The 15,116-nt window shown below is 42.6% G+C and overlaps 1 protein-coding gene across 2 annotated transcripts; it reads right to left on the bottom strand.

Moving 5' to 3' along the window:
- Positions 1 to 1,951: 1,951 nt before the first annotated feature.
- LOC108717259 lies at positions 1,952 to 13,320 on the bottom strand. 2 transcript variants are annotated; one of them, XM_041563620.1, is made up of 6 exons: positions 13,133 to 13,320; positions 9,399 to 9,492; positions 9,098 to 9,321; positions 8,142 to 8,200; positions 5,549 to 5,653; positions 1,952 to 2,434 (listed from the first exon to the last, which is right to left on the bottom strand). In XM_041563620.1, exons 1-6 carry the CDS (start codon positions 13,256 to 13,258, stop codon positions 1,969 to 1,971), a joined length of 1,074 nt encoding a protein of 357 aa, XP_041419554.1. In that variant the 5' UTR covers positions 13,259 to 13,320; the 3' UTR covers positions 1,952 to 1,968. The 2 variants fall into 2 exon arrangements, with proteins under 2 accessions (XP_041419554.1, XP_041419555.1); XM_041563621.1 differs by lacking the exon at positions 1,952 to 2,434 and adding an exon at positions 2,718 to 3,029 and having other exon boundaries at positions 13,133 to 13,318.
- Between the last annotated feature and the right edge of the window lie 1,796 nt (positions 13,321 to 15,116).

Raw genomic sequence — 15,116 nt, forward strand, 5'->3', positions numbered from 1 at the left:
ACTCCCAGGGGAAACTGCATGTAATAACCACTCCTGTTCCAGAGGCTGATGGTAATCAAACTATTAATACTGATGAATGTGAGTGGGTTTACTTTATACTTCAATATCCAGGTTTCCCCCTCTCATCACCCAGACATGACAATCATATCTTATGAAACAGTAAACTTTATTTAACATGTCAGACATTGGAACTTTCACATAAACTTGTATTAAATAAGCAGTGCCAGGCTGTAATTGTGTATAATGGGCAGACATGGAGGAATAACACTAAACACCCACCAGAGACTCTATAAAATACCAATAGTCATGTCTGTACTTATCTATATCAGTATTCCAGTGTAGTTGTAGCCGTGACCTGCATCTTTTGAATTAATATACTTAAAATAATTTCGGTTTAGTCTTAGCCTCTGCCTCCCTGATTGATGTTTATTTATATTCATCATGCGCAGCTTCTGTCCCCTCTGACCTGTTGTGTTTAAATGTCGTTCTCTTCTTTCCTCTTCACTTTTTTCGGAATTGAGTCACATACTGTTCGTCACCCTGTCTTGCCACAAAATGCCTTTTCCAGATTCCAAGCCCATTTGAATACAGTAATTCTGTTTCTGAAAAACTTCTTGTTACGCTGAGTTCTGCACAGTGTCGGACTGGGACACCAGGGGCCACCCAAAAACCTCAGACCAGGGGCCACTCTCAGTACTATTTTTCTTCCTCTCCTCACTCTATTCTCCTAGTCTCTTTTCTTTACATACTATAATCTATTATTCCATCTATTTAGCCTCTTTGTTCTCATAGAAATAGGGAATGACCATGAAATAGGCCAAATGTTTATCAGCAGGAGGGGCCACTGACACCTGGGCCCCCCGGGAGTTGCTCAGTTGCTCAGAACAGGCTGGGGCCACACACTCCAGGGCCAACATCAGGGGGGGACAAGCGCACTGGGCCCGGGCATGAAGGGGGGCCCGGCAGCGCTGCATTTTTTGAAGATCCGGGCCCCCCTTACGAGCTTCCGAGCCGTACGTCTTGCCTCTGCGTTGCCGAATTCGGAAGTGCCGAAGCCGATGCGCCGAAAAGACCCGAAGTCACAAAAACAGCATAAGCCGAAGTCCCGAAAAGACCCAAAGTCACAAAAGGAGGCGAAGTACTGAAGCCACGAGTTCAATTGTACTGAACAGTACACCAGTTTGTGTGTTTTTTGTTTTTAATCCCCTGGCTACCAATGTATTATTTTAATATTCTATAGGCCCCTGCCACCAATGTTTTTTTAAAACATTTTTTTTTGGGGGCCCCAATTTTTTTTTAACTTGTAATGGGGCCCCTGCCACCAATGTTTTTTTTTCCAAAAAATTGTTTTTTGAATTGTTTTTTTTTTGGGGCCCCAGTTTGTTTTTAACTTATAAGGGGGCCCCTGCCACCAATGTTTTTTTTTTATAAAAAAAAATTTGGTTGGGGCCCAAATTTTTTTAACTTGTAAGGGGGCCTCTGCCACCAATGTTTTTTTTTTTTTTTTTTAAAAACATTTTTTTGGGGGGCCCCAATTTGTTTATAACTGCCACCAATGTTTTTTATTTTTTTTGTTGGGGCCCAAGGTTTTTTTTTTAACTTATAAGGGGGCCCCTGCCACCAATGTTTTTTTTAAAAAAAACATTTATTTTTTACATTTTTTTTTGGGGCCCAATTTTTTATAAGGGGGCCCTGACCATCAATAGCTTTTTATAACTTGTGTGTGGGGGGGGGTTACTTTTTTAGCGCTGATGTCAGTGTGGTCTTTTAACTGTGATGTGGAGTGGGCGGGTTATGGGGTGCAGCTTGGGCGTCAGTGTGGGCGGGGCCCAGGGGGCCCCAAAAATGTTGTTGTATGGGGCCCCGTGATTTCTAATGGCGGCCCTGACACACTCTGTATATAAAAGTCAGGGCACAAATGGGGTAAGAGACACAAACGGACCTTCATTAGGACAGTGCAAATATATTTTATTTTTGTATCCCTTGGGCTTGCTGAACGGTTACAGCTCTGATTTCATTGCAGCAGCACCAAGAAATCATAAAATACAATAAATAGCAGCACTTGTTCCCATTGTGCAGCTTCCTGATTTTTATGAACAACGGTAGGAGGAGGACGTGATACTTAATAAAATTACCCTTCCTGGTTAAACTCCTCCTTATTTGTAAACCTGAGACAGTCTGCAGCTTGGGTTTCTTCATACAGAACTCATTTTCTAGTAATACATAAAAAAAAATTCTCTCTCTCTCTTTCAACCAATTGTCCTGCAATGGTTGTATGTTCTCCCCATGTTTGTTTGGTTTCCTCAGGGTTCTCTGGTTTCCTCCAAAACCCCAAATACATACAGGCAGGTGAATTGGATCCTGATGGGACTGACCATAGTTTGTGTGGGGCTGTGAAAGGGACCCTAGATTGTAAACTTCACCGGGGCAGGGACCAATGGGAATAAATAAAAATAATTATATATATATATATATATATATATATATATATATTTATTTATTTATTTCTATATAAATATATAATTAAATGCATAGAATAAATTAAAGGGGCATGAAGGGAAAAAAGAAATAATTTGATAGCACATTATAATACCACCTTCTGATTGGTCGGTTTAGGTGTAGGTGCAAACTGCCCAGTGGTTACAACAAACCAATCACCTGATACCAACAAGGGACAAATAAGAAGGGGTAAATAATAAAGTAGTAAATGGTGTAAAACTTAAGCGACAAACTTTAAAGGGCAGTTCACCTTGATAAAATTCAAACAAAAATAAATGATCTTTTGCTTTTTGTCATTTGCCTTCTGATTTTTACAACTTTTCTAGCCTATATTTGACATATTAATTCATTTTTATCACTCCCCCAACACACACAATAGTTCAACAATATGATCACAGTCAGAGTCTTAGATGAGGAGCAATAACTGATACAAGTCTAATAATGGAACATATTCCCTTTCCCAGTCTGGTTGTTACAGTTTCTGTTCTTCCTTCCTCCGAGGCTTCTGCTGCCGCTCGGTTATAATTTGCCTTTGAGAAAAGGAAAAGTAACATTTAATTTAGAGATTATAGACATTTAATTTGTATGCTTAGCTCTAAATAGATATAAAAGTGGATACAGGCGAAATTAGCTTTTTAAATGATATGAACAGTAATATTTGTGTGTGGGGTTTATAGTTTATCTAGGTACATGGGAGACTGTCTCTATTAAAGAGATTATATATATATATATATATATATATATATATATATATATATATATATATATATATATATATATATATATATATATATATATATATATATATATATACTATAACAAACAAGGGAAAGTTGTGCTCACCACTATTTTTTAAAAACCATTAGGCGGGGGTGCAATGAGGCTGTGACCACAAAATACATATAGACACATACAAGAGTCCTCTGCACTCAACCCATTATCAATATATTTAAGACAGCGACATTTTGTGCATACTGCTACTGAAAAATGCCTTACCCTTTAAACAAAACAGGGATTGTTTGTCCATATATTGCAATATATTTAAGCTGAACAACTACGTCACAGTCATCCCATATCTGGCCAGTCCTACACTTAATTTTCATCTGATTCATTAAGAATTCAATTGCTTCATTATACATTTTACAACTAAGTTTTACCTGCAACTTACTTGCTGCTTTCAAAGTAAAACTCCCAAACTTGGCTGCCCTTTTATTAGACACCAGTGGGATCACCTGACTATAGCTGGGAGGGGTGGGAGCTACAACATAGAGCTGGTCACTGCTCCTGTATAAACTATAACAAACAAGGGAAAGTTGTGCTCACCACTATTTTTTAAAAACCATTAGGCGGGGGGGGGGGACTTTCCCTTGTTTGTTATAGTTTATACAGGAGCAGTGACCAGCTCCATGTTGTAGCTCCCACCCCTCCCAGCTATAGTCAGGTGATCCCACTGGTGTCTAATAAAAGGGCAGCCAAGTATGGAGGTTTACTTTGAAAGCAGCAAGTTAAGTTGCAGGTAATACCTAGTCCCTTTGTAAAATGTATAATGAAGCAATAGAATTCTTAATGAATCAGATAAAATTGAGCATAGGACTGGCCAGATATGGGATGACTTTGACGTAGTTGGCCAGCTTAAATATATTGCAATATATGGACGAACAATCCCTGTTTTGTTTAAAGGGTAAGGCATTTTTTAGTAGCAGTATGCACAAAATGTCGCTGTCTTAAATATATTGATAATGGGTTGAGTGCAGAGGACTCTTGTATTTGACTATATATATATATATATATATATATATATATATATATATATATATATATATATATATATATATATATATATAAAACGTCATAGTTCATCAGCTTCTGGTGAAGGAGACATTTATTATAGATAAATGAAAAAAAACCCTAATTTTGTAGGCAATTATAAGTAATATATGGTGTTGCTTTTACATGGTGCTAAAAATGATTATCTTTAAAATTATCCCCTTTATTGGAGCTCCCTATAGATGTTCTCTGCTCCCTGTCTGTGTTTTTAAATGAGGGTGGGCATGTCCTAATTTTCCCTGCCAGAAGCACCGTAGGAAGGGACAGCCAATCACAGCCCTGCAGTCACACAAGCACAGACAGGCTTCAGTTCCCTGCACAGCCTGGGAATTCAGGGAGCAGGAAGTGGAAGGGAGGGATTATTAGGGTTTTTGCAGAAATATTCAATAAATCAGCCTGAAACACTATTTTTTTTAAAGCACATTTCTTCTGTATCTAAGGAGTATAACACACTGGTACATTTTTATTTCTACACAAAATGTCTCCATTATTGGTGTCGGGTAGGGTTCCCAGATTGCACAGTACTATTGCCTTTATAAAAAGGGTCATATTGTGTAAAAACTAAAGAATTTGCCAGTACAAATACAGAAGAAATGTGCTTTAAAAAGTTGTGTTTTGGACTGATTTATTGAAAATTTCTGCAAAACCTCTACTAGCCCCGCCCATCTGTTCCACTTCCTGCTGCCTACTTTCCCAGGCTGTGCAGGGGAGCCAGCGGCACTCAGCATTTTAATTCTATAGAGAAGGGGTCTCCAACCTTTTTTCCTGTGAGACACATTCAATTGTAAAAGGAGTTGAGGAGCAACACAAGCATGAAAAATATTCCAATTTATGCCAAAAAATGTCTGTGATTGGCTATTGGTAGCCCCTATGTGGACTGGCAGCCTACAGGGGACTCTGTTTGGCAGTACATCTGGTTTTTATACAACCAAAACTTGCCTCCAAGCCTGGAATTCAAAAATAAGCACCTGCTTTGAGGTCACTGGGAGCAACATCCAAGGGGTTCGGGAGCAACATGTTTGGGGATCACTGATATAGAGGAAGCTGATCCTATGTTCTGCCCCTCAGATGGGAATTACTGCTTCCCCTATAGTTACCCACTGCCAACTAACCCCATGTGATTAGGGAGATAATGAGGTTGCATGTGAGTAGCGTTGTTCTGGCATTGGTCAGCTGCATGCACTCACACTCCAATCACATTCATTGCATGAGATCTCCTTACCCATCAGTTGGTTCTGGTGCTTGTGGATCACAGAGGAAACGCCGCATTGTGGTGGAATCCAAACGTAAAACTCCATCGTGAGTGTTGTACACTGGGCACGGCTCACTATAGGGAAAAGGTTATAAGTCAATGTAGGGGAAATTCACACTGAGCTGTTTAATTGCCTGTACATTCCTCATACTTCACTTGTGTAAAATGTCAGCAGGTTTTGGGAAGGAACTTTTAGGGGCACAAAAGTAAAGTAGAAATTAGGGATGCACCGAATCCAGGATTCGGTTCAGGATTCGGCCTTTTTCGGATTCGGGCAAATCCTTCTGACTGGCCGAACCAAATCCTAATTTGCATATGCAAATTAGGGGTGGGAGGGAAAACGTGTGACTTTTTGTCAGAAAACAAGGAAGTAAAAAATATTTTCCCCTTCCCACCCTAATTTGCATATGCATATGCAAATTAGGATTCGGATTCAGTTTGGTATTCGGCCGAATCTTTCGAGAAGGATTCGGCTGAATCCAAAATAGTGGATTCGTGCATCCCTAGTACAAATTGAGTCAGAAGGGTTTTTGGCATAAAACTGCTAAAAACAATGAAGTACGTGGGGGGGCGGGGTTTAGCCCCTATAAAACATGGGTTAGTGACATGGAGTGTAGGGAGTCGCCTGGTGTGTAGACAGGGACCATAGGCTGGAATATAATAACTAAAAGACTGGAGTTGTAGTATTGATTTATTAATTGATAGTTATTTGTTTGGTTTAATTAAATGTTCTGGGCTTAGACGATTGATGTGAGGTTGTTTATGCTTTGGCTTCATCTGTCCTTCCAGGCACCATTTTTATGACACTTCTTGGCAAGAGTAAAAGAAATAGTGAGTAGAGTATTTGTTGCTTAAGGGCAGCCATCAGGGGGGGAGAGTTGTAGGGGGCCCGAGGGTAAGGGGGGCCCGGCCACGCCACACTTACTTGATTAGTTGGGCCCCCATCTTTCTGAGAGCTGCTGGCTTTGGGAAGGCATGGACATTTAAGGGGCCCTGGCCACCAAATTTCTTATAATGTGGGGGGGGGCCTGGCCACTAATTTTGGCCACCAATTTTTCTCTCTCATGTGGGGTCCTAGCCACTAATATTTTTCAATGGGGGGATCCTGGCCACAAATGTTTGTTTATGGTGGGCCCTGACCACCAATATCTTTTTATCTGATCCCCCTATAGCTAGAATGTAATGTCAGATCAGATAAAGTCAGCTGATGTTTGTTCATATATGTACATGCGACAATCAGGCCCCGATTTGTAGAGAGGCCACCAAGGCCCGGGCCTAGGGCGGCAGGATTTTAGGGGGCGGCACGCTGCCCAACCACACCCACATTAGTTAAAAAACACTGGGGATGCGTTGGAGATAGAATATTTTTTTAAATTTCCCTTGCGCCAATCCCCATTGTTCCTGTCCCCCCTGGAGGGGACAACGGCAACGAACGGTAGTGGGCCTAGGGGCGCCATTATGTAATTCCGGCCCTGCCGACAGTCAATGTAAATCAGTCAGACTCATCAGATTTTAACTCGTCGGATAAAAATGTAGTATGCAGCGTTCCACACAGCAGATGTTTGTATCAGTCACATAATATTTTGGAGCTACGCGACTACATCCAACTTGTAGCATTCGTTCTGTCTATCCAACACCATCTGACAAAATCTGCCGTGGAATTTAGCCCTTAGCTGTATTGTTAAAAATGATTTCCTTTTTCTGTGTAATAATAAAAACAGTAGTAGTATTGGAAGCAAAACAATCCTGTTGGGTTTAATTAATGTTTAAATATAAGTACACTTAAGGTATGGAGATCCAAATAATGGAAAGACCCCTTATCTGGAGAACCCCAGTTCATGAGCATTCTGGATCTCATACCTGTACCACATTTTGGCCAAAATATGTAACTTGTGTGAGGGGATTTTACTTAAGTAAAAAGGGGTGAGGTAAATTCTATATACGTTTTGTAAAAGAAAGAAGTGTATCTTTGGTCCCCAACACGTACTTGTTAAGGGTGTGGCCTTGCAACGTAAGAGTATTTAGAGTCTGTCTCAACTGAAAGAACCAATATAGTTGGGTAACCTGAATTTGTTGGTACTAATATTTTTCATATTTGTGGGATCTGTTATGGACTGTGGGGTGTTAGGGTTGTAACATGGGGGTATAGAAATTAGTGATTTGAAGGTCTGGGGCATAAGTTTAAATCAGTGAGACACACTCAAATTTGTACCCTCTATACTGCACATTCTTATATGCACCTCAATATGAGCTTCACTGGTTGTGTCTTTGTTGTGTCTAGAGGGGAGACCCATCCCCAGGCAAGTGTAAGTCTTGCAGATAGATGGGAGCTACAGAACGTTCTGCCAGACCCCCACTGTCTGCTGGGAGTTGCAACTTGCCTATACTTACTATAAATAAAATCAATTAGCTCATGTCTCTAGCTGCACTCAAACCTGCGCCTCAAATGCACCAAAAAATGTGCCTGTCTATAAAAGTCCATAGGAAGAAAAGTATGAACAAAATCTTGCAGTTATCAGTAAATACACACAGCTGACCGGTCATTAGATCAAAACAAACTCACCAATCACGTCGGGCATAAATCCAGAAATCCTCTCTTTGGGGAATACAGTGTATCCTATCCTGGAACAAGGGAATAGAGAGACTGTTATCTGCACAAGGACATTAAAATGACACTGGGGAGAAACAATAAAGGAACAGGAGAGCCATGGGCAGAATCGACATATATTGAACTAATTATTATTGCACTTGATTACAATTCGTTTACGAGTAAGGCAACTGAAGAAAAGGGTCAGCTGTAGTTGTGTTGTACTGTCTTTGCTCATATATACAGTTAATGTTCTTCCCAATCGGCCAATTATAAAACAAGCAATTGAAAGCTCTCCCACCAATCAGAATGCAGAACAACGCTGTCATATTGTCACAGACACTTTAAAGATGGTGACCCCCTGTGACAAGTTTGAAGTCCTGGATCATTGCTGCTATTGACAAGCTGAAACTTTAGCCTCGTCCAATAAGTTCACTATATGAAATATGGCATTTTTAACCATATTCATTTTCAGGGTTTAGTTCTCCTTTAAACGGCCCCTTCCCAATAATATAGACCAGTGTTAAAAGATAAGGAAAGAAAGTCATAAACAGTTATAAAACTATTACATATTTGCCTATACAATGAAGTATGTGGTGACTACTCTTATGTTGCATCACAGGCATGTGTAATATAGGTATAATATATAGGTTGAGTGTAACAGTAACATAAGTACCAGAAATATACAGTCCATGGCAGGAACAAAAGGGGCCTAAAAGTATCTCCCCCCCAAAGATTTCACCATAAAATGACCCATTGTTTGCAGATTTAGGGCTTTCTAACCAATCAGCGGATATTGATTGGCCTTATACCTATTAAAACCCAGATGAAATGTTCTGTTTGGACAGAGTGTGATCCAATAGGGTTGCTATTAATCTGGTGATTAATGTTGCCTGTATCCTTATAAATAAGAGTGGGGGGGGGGGTGAGACTTCTATATCTGGTTCTTTCAGTAGTTCATATCCTTTGCTGGCACAGGAGTTGTAGCTGGACTGAAAGGAGCCGTCACTGTTATTGGCAGATACATAAACCAGTCTCTCACAGTCTCTAGCAGTCTCATTGTCTTTATCAACTGTCTCTCCATCAAGAAATGTCTTTCCATTGCCAACTGTCCTTCCATCAGCATCTGTCCCATTATAGTTCTCAGCCGGGGCACCTAGAGATAAATTGAATATTCAGGATAAATAAAGTCCTCAAGTGCTTTAATAAGAGTTTCAGGAATAAATATTTTACCTGCTCTAAGCCTCCATCTGAGGATGACGGTGATGATGGCCACACCAAGAATCCCCCCTATTATCAACAGCCATTTCTTTTTGCCTTCACATATCTGTCAAAAATATATGACATGTATTAACAACAAGCAGGAAAAGTGGAAGGATATGGTTAAACTACATATTCCTTGTGGATTGTAGGATTATCGGGTTTGATGGAAAATTTTGATTGGTCGGTGGAAAGGTAGGTAAGATGAGGGAGTTTCATCTCAGTGTCTCCTCCTCATTTCTTGCTGTTCTTGTCTTTGGGGTGGTCAGCCCCCAATGAACAGAACAATAGAAAGGTGATCATGTAAGTGAATGGCTTATTGTATGTTTTCTGTCCTTTTGGAACATGGATCAATCAGTGGATATGACACAGACTGGCATGTGTATGACCATCTTATGTTGTTTGATATGATCTGATTTCTACTCATAATTTCATTCTACTGAACATAACCTTCAATGTGATCCTTTAACAAACCTGCAGATCACTTGCCCACCACAAGTGTCAGACTTACAGGCCTAGAATTGTCAGCCTGAGATCATAAATCATTTTAAAATGTGGGAGTTAGATCAGCTTTTTTCCACTTTATAGGAACCAAACCAGATGTGCAGTTTCAGGCTGACTGGAGTGTTCTGTCCATTTATAGCAATTGTTAAGCTCTTTATGCTCTATGCCTTGCACTTGAACCTCTTTGTTTTCCCCAACTAATTTAAACTTATCTGTAAATGTAATTGCAACTGAATGCAGTTATCCACCAGCCTTTTACTCTGCACTGCAGATTCTGACTGTGTATCTGTCATTGTTCTTCAATAGAATTGAATGTATGGAGTATTGGCTGGAGGAGAGTTGACTAGTGCTATTTTGTGTCAGCGGTGTATGGGGTCAGGACCAGCAGTGCAGAAAATTGCAATCTGCTTTGGGGCAATAGGGAACGACTGTATTGTTAGTAGGCCTTATTAGAATCAGAATAGAATGTAACAATTCTGTTGAAGCTGTTCTCTAAATGCGCCTCTCTCATTGACTGATCACAACACAAACAAACATCCTGAATAGTTTCCTGTTCTACAGTTGCACTTTCACTTGTGTTATTTCGGCGCTTATTCCGTGCTGTGTTCCCAGTTCTGAGGAGCTCAAGGGGTGAAATAAGGGAGCAATGTTCCGTCCAGGCTGGATTATAAATGACTTTGATTGGCTCAGACTGGAGCCGGACCCAGTAGAGAAGCCCCTGTATGTACCCAAGTAAGTGACTGTCCTTCTCTAGTCAGCAGCACCTGATCAGCTCAGCACGACTGTGTGGCCCTATGTGTGTGGCCCTATGTGGGAGGCTTTGGCTCTAGGACTTTTGTGCTGCTGAAAATCTCCCCCTTGTGCCTGTGATAAGACTTATGGTGCCCGAGGGGTGTGGGACCCCCAGTAGCTGTGCATTGTACCTGCCACCCCCTGTCCCTCCATGGGCCCTGCTCCTTATAACCACCTGCCCCCTTGTCACTTCACTGTTGGGGGGGGGGCTAAGAGGGAGGGGTCGCACCTTGGGAGCCACATACACTGGCACAGCAGGAGCTGGGTGCAATTCTATTTCATACTAAAGCCCAGCCACAGCTCAGAGACAGGAGAATGTGGGAGGAGCATTGAGGCCCCAGCAGGGAAATGATGTTCTTACAGTTCAGATCAGTCATTGTATAGAGAGACAAGTCCATGCAAATTAGGCACACTTGTCCCCCCTGTAGGGAATGAAGAGCCATTAGAAAGAGATGTGTAGTTGTGTTGAGAGGCGAGGAAGCGCAAGGGTCCGGTGGATATTGAATAGTTATCATCTATGTATCTATCAGTGGCGTAACTAGAGTATTGGTGGCCCTTCTGCAGACAAACATGGGGGTCCCTCCCCTTTGAGAACTAATGAAGCCTGAGTGTATACTTTGCAACACTTACAAAAAAATCCCAGACTTGCCAGTAAGACCACTGCAAATATGTCCAATGATCACTCCACTAACTCCAGACTTGCCAGTAAACAGGGTCAGCTGCAGCCCTGCAGTGTACAGAATTGCAGAAAACATACCGTAGATAAAAAAAAAAAAGTGCTTTAAAAGTAAGTACAATAAATAAGGGCTAAAAAGTGCCATAAAGCTTCAGGCAGTGGCTGAATATAAAAATGTTCTTGCTGGCCAAAAGGCTGGAGCGAAAAATAAAAGTCAGGTTAAAAACTATAAAGTGCAAGTGCTGTATCACCATTGTGAGTAGAGGGCAACCCCCGTAGGGACCACTACACCTCGGCTTCCACCATGGCTTTGGCCCGCGGAGTGTTTCTCTGAAGATACTACACTTGATACTACACCTAGTAGAGAAGTGATGCATTGCTGCTGCAGCTTAAGTGTTTGCGGTTTGTCAAATGTGCCAAGCCTGTGTCTCCCAATGCATGTTGGGTAATGTAGTTTTTGTTTAACAATTTGCCAACTGCCAAGTTGAATGTAAGACTACAATACCCAGCATGCAATGAGACTGTGGGACTGACTTGTGTAGAGGTCGGGAGTTACCAGATTTTGGGCTTTGTACCCCAGTGTCCTGTGCCATTCTTGCATTTTCCAGTGACTTTCCTCAATTTCAGACAATTTTGGGGCAAAAATCTGCTGGCCACCAAAATGTCTAGAGATCTAGAGGTTGAGTTGTTTTACCAATATTTATTGAAATTGTATTTGTATTAGGCCTTATGGGACCCCTATACCTCCTGTAGTTCACCCCTGGTGACCCGCGAATTTGTCCCATTTTGCTTCACGGGGAGATTTGTGAAACAATTTGAAACAGGCGCATTTTCACATCTATTCATTTATTGTTAGACTTTTGTGCTATTTTTGGGCTACTTGAAGTGGCTCTTGGCTACTTCTGGGCTGGTTTTGTTGTTGACTTTGGCTGGTTTTGAAAAGTAGACCTGACACCCCTCTCCTCATCCACTATCCCTCCCTAAAGGCTCTAGCGCTGCTGCTCAGTACAGTAGAGAGACAGGGAGCGGAGAACTGTGATCGGACGAGGGCAGAGACTGGGTTAAACCACCGCCGCTCGCAGGAGCCACAAGCAGCAGCAGGAGCTGTATTTACTGACGGCTTGTGATGGGGTGTGGGCTGGGAACAGCGACAATGGAGCAGTGGGGCTGTTTTATGCACTTGGCTGCCCGGGGATCAGCTTGCTGTAGCTACTACCTCGTGTGGACTTACACACCCCCCTAGACTGGGCTTTGGACTGCCCCGCGCAAGTGAGAGTGCCACTGCCTCGTATGGAGGGGAGAGTGAGCGAGCACACTGTGCGGGGGTGGACGGGGTCAGCGCTTGTATATATTGATACACAGATATAGTGCAGCAGTGGATGGGACACACACAGTGACTAATACACAGACACTTCAGCTCTCTTTTATTACCCACAGTCCCGCCTCTATTCAGTAGTCTATCCCGCCGGTCACTCCAATCCTCTCACCCCCGACACAGTCCCAGCATCCCTCAGGTCTGTGTATCTGCTGTGAGATATAAAGGGACAGTAGTAATAGTAGAAGAAGAAATAGTAATGGGGCTGCCGGGAGTTGCAGGGAGTTAGGGGAGGTGATGGGTCTGGATAGTGTAGAACATTCCCATATACACAGAACTGATTAGTTGCAGAACTTTAACTCTCTGTATATTCCCCCCTCAGCTGTCACCTTCCCTCTCACCCCCGACCCCATCTCATACCTTTCTGTGCCGATTCCAGAACTTTTTCGCTTCTCCCTGTTGCACATCCCTGGCCGGGGGGTTGACTGTACGTTCACGCCCGGGGGGTCGGGTTGCAGATCCGTTTCTCGGTGGTTTCAGTTCCATGTGCCCCGCGGTGCCGTTGTGTCGTTCCTTCACCCTCAGTCTATCACTTCATACTGACACCTGAACTGAGCGCTGAGATGTGATAAGGTGAGGGGGCGGGGTCTGGGCGGGGTTTGGCCCCTCCCCCAACCCTCCCTGGCCCATCCCCCTCCCCTCCCTCTCACTTCCCTGGGGTGGGGTCTGGCCCCTCCCTCTCAGTTCCCTGTCCGGGATGTGTGAGGAGTTTTACAACAGGGGAAGAATATGAGAAGAAGTCTGTGCACCTCTGGCTTCTCTGGAAAGCAATTTAATTACACTCGCTCATTTGTTATTTCTGCAGACAACTGTGGCTTTATTTCATCATAAAGTTGATGTACATCGCTGTTATTGTACTTAAATATATTTGCTGAGCTGCAAACTTTGCTACAGGTCTTATCTCCTATGGCAACCAGCCAGTAAGCAGCCTCACTGTTCAGCCAATCACATACTGGTTACTATGGTTACTGCCCCTGCTCCACCATTGTGCCTTTGCTTATATCTGAGTACTGACTGAAGCTTTAGTTACCTGCCAGTGGTGTAACTAGATGTTACTGCGCCCCACAGTAAATTTATTTGGCCCCCAAAATATCCAGAGGTTGTCCAGTTTTACCATATACAGTAAATAGAAACTGCTCATTAAAGGAGAAACAAACCCTCGCCCCAGGCTAACTGCCCCCACCCCGGGGGAGATGCCCCATACTCCATACTTACCCCTCGGCTCAGACTCTGCCAGTGGAGTTGTGCGCATCAATCTTCCGGCTCCTTGGTAAGCTGCCTGGGAGATCATCAATTCCCGTGTAATTCCGCGCAGTTGTCGCAAATCGGCAAATTGCTCCAACTGCGCATGCGCCGAAATACCGATCTCTCAGTCAGCTTACAAAGGACGCAGAATCTGAGCCGAGGGGTAAGTATAAAGTATGGGGCATTTCCCCCGGGGGAGGGGCAGTTAGCCTGGGGGGAGGAGGTTCTACCCGGGATGGGGGGTACAGAGTTTTTTTCCCACAGGGTTTCGGGGCCCCTGCGGTTACACCCCTCTTACATGTGTAGCCAGAGCCCTAATATTTTGGCCAGTTGATGTGCTCAGTGTCGGATACCAGGAAAACTCCCGGGGGGCCCAGATGTCAGTGGTCCCTCCTGCTGATAAACATTTGGCCTATTTCATGGCCATTCCCTATTTCTATGAGAACAAATAGGCTAAATATAGAAAAATAGAGTATAGTATGTAAAGAAAAGAGACTAGAGGAGAGGAAGAAAAATAGTGGGCCCTGGTCTAAGATTAATTGGTGGGCCCCTGGTCAAAAGTTTTTGAGGGGCCCCTGGTGTCCCAGTCTGACACTAGATGTGCTCCTAATCTCCAGAGGGGTCTGACTACCACCAGCCCTTCCCTGCCTGTTTGTTACCTGCTTGTGCCATGCATGTTTTTAGTGAAGTTTAATAGGGTGGTTCACCTTTAAGTTAATCATTAGTATATTATAGAATGGCCAATTCCAAGCAACTTTTCAACTAGTCTTGATTTTTTAAATGCTTTTGAATTATTTGCCTTCGTCTTCTAACTCTTTCCAGCTTTCAAATGGGGATCAGTGACCCCATCTAAAAAACAAATGCTCTGTAAGGCTACACATTTATTGTTATTGCTACTTTTTATTACTCATCTTTCTATTCAGGCCTCTTCTATTCATATTCCAGTCTCTTATTCAAATCAATGCATGGTTGCTAGGGGAATTTGGACCCTAGCAACCAGATGGCTGAAATTGCAAACTGGAGAGCTGCTGAATAAAAAGCTAAATAACTCAAAAACCACAAATAATAAAAAATTTAAAATAATTGCAAATTGTCTCAT

Source organism: Xenopus laevis, chromosome 5L, assembly GCF_017654675.1.
Source record: "Xenopus laevis strain J_2021 chromosome 5L, Xenopus_laevis_v10.1, whole genome shotgun sequence".
Taxonomy (NCBI): Eukaryota; Metazoa; Chordata; class Amphibia; order Anura; family Pipidae; genus Xenopus; species Xenopus laevis.

Coding starts and splice junctions, on each gene's coding strand:
- LOC108717259 (XM_041563620.1), bottom strand. CDS start 13,258: ATGGAACTGAAACCACCGAGAAACGGATCTGCAACCCGACCCCCCGGG. Junction 9,493..13,132: donor TCTGGAATCGGCACAGAAAG/GTATGAGATGGG, acceptor TATTTTTGACAG/ATATGTGAAGGCAAAAAGAA. Junction 9,322..9,398: donor CAGATGGAGGCTTAGAGCAG/GTAAAATATTTA, acceptor ATTTATCTCTAG/GTGCCCCGGCTGAGAACTAT.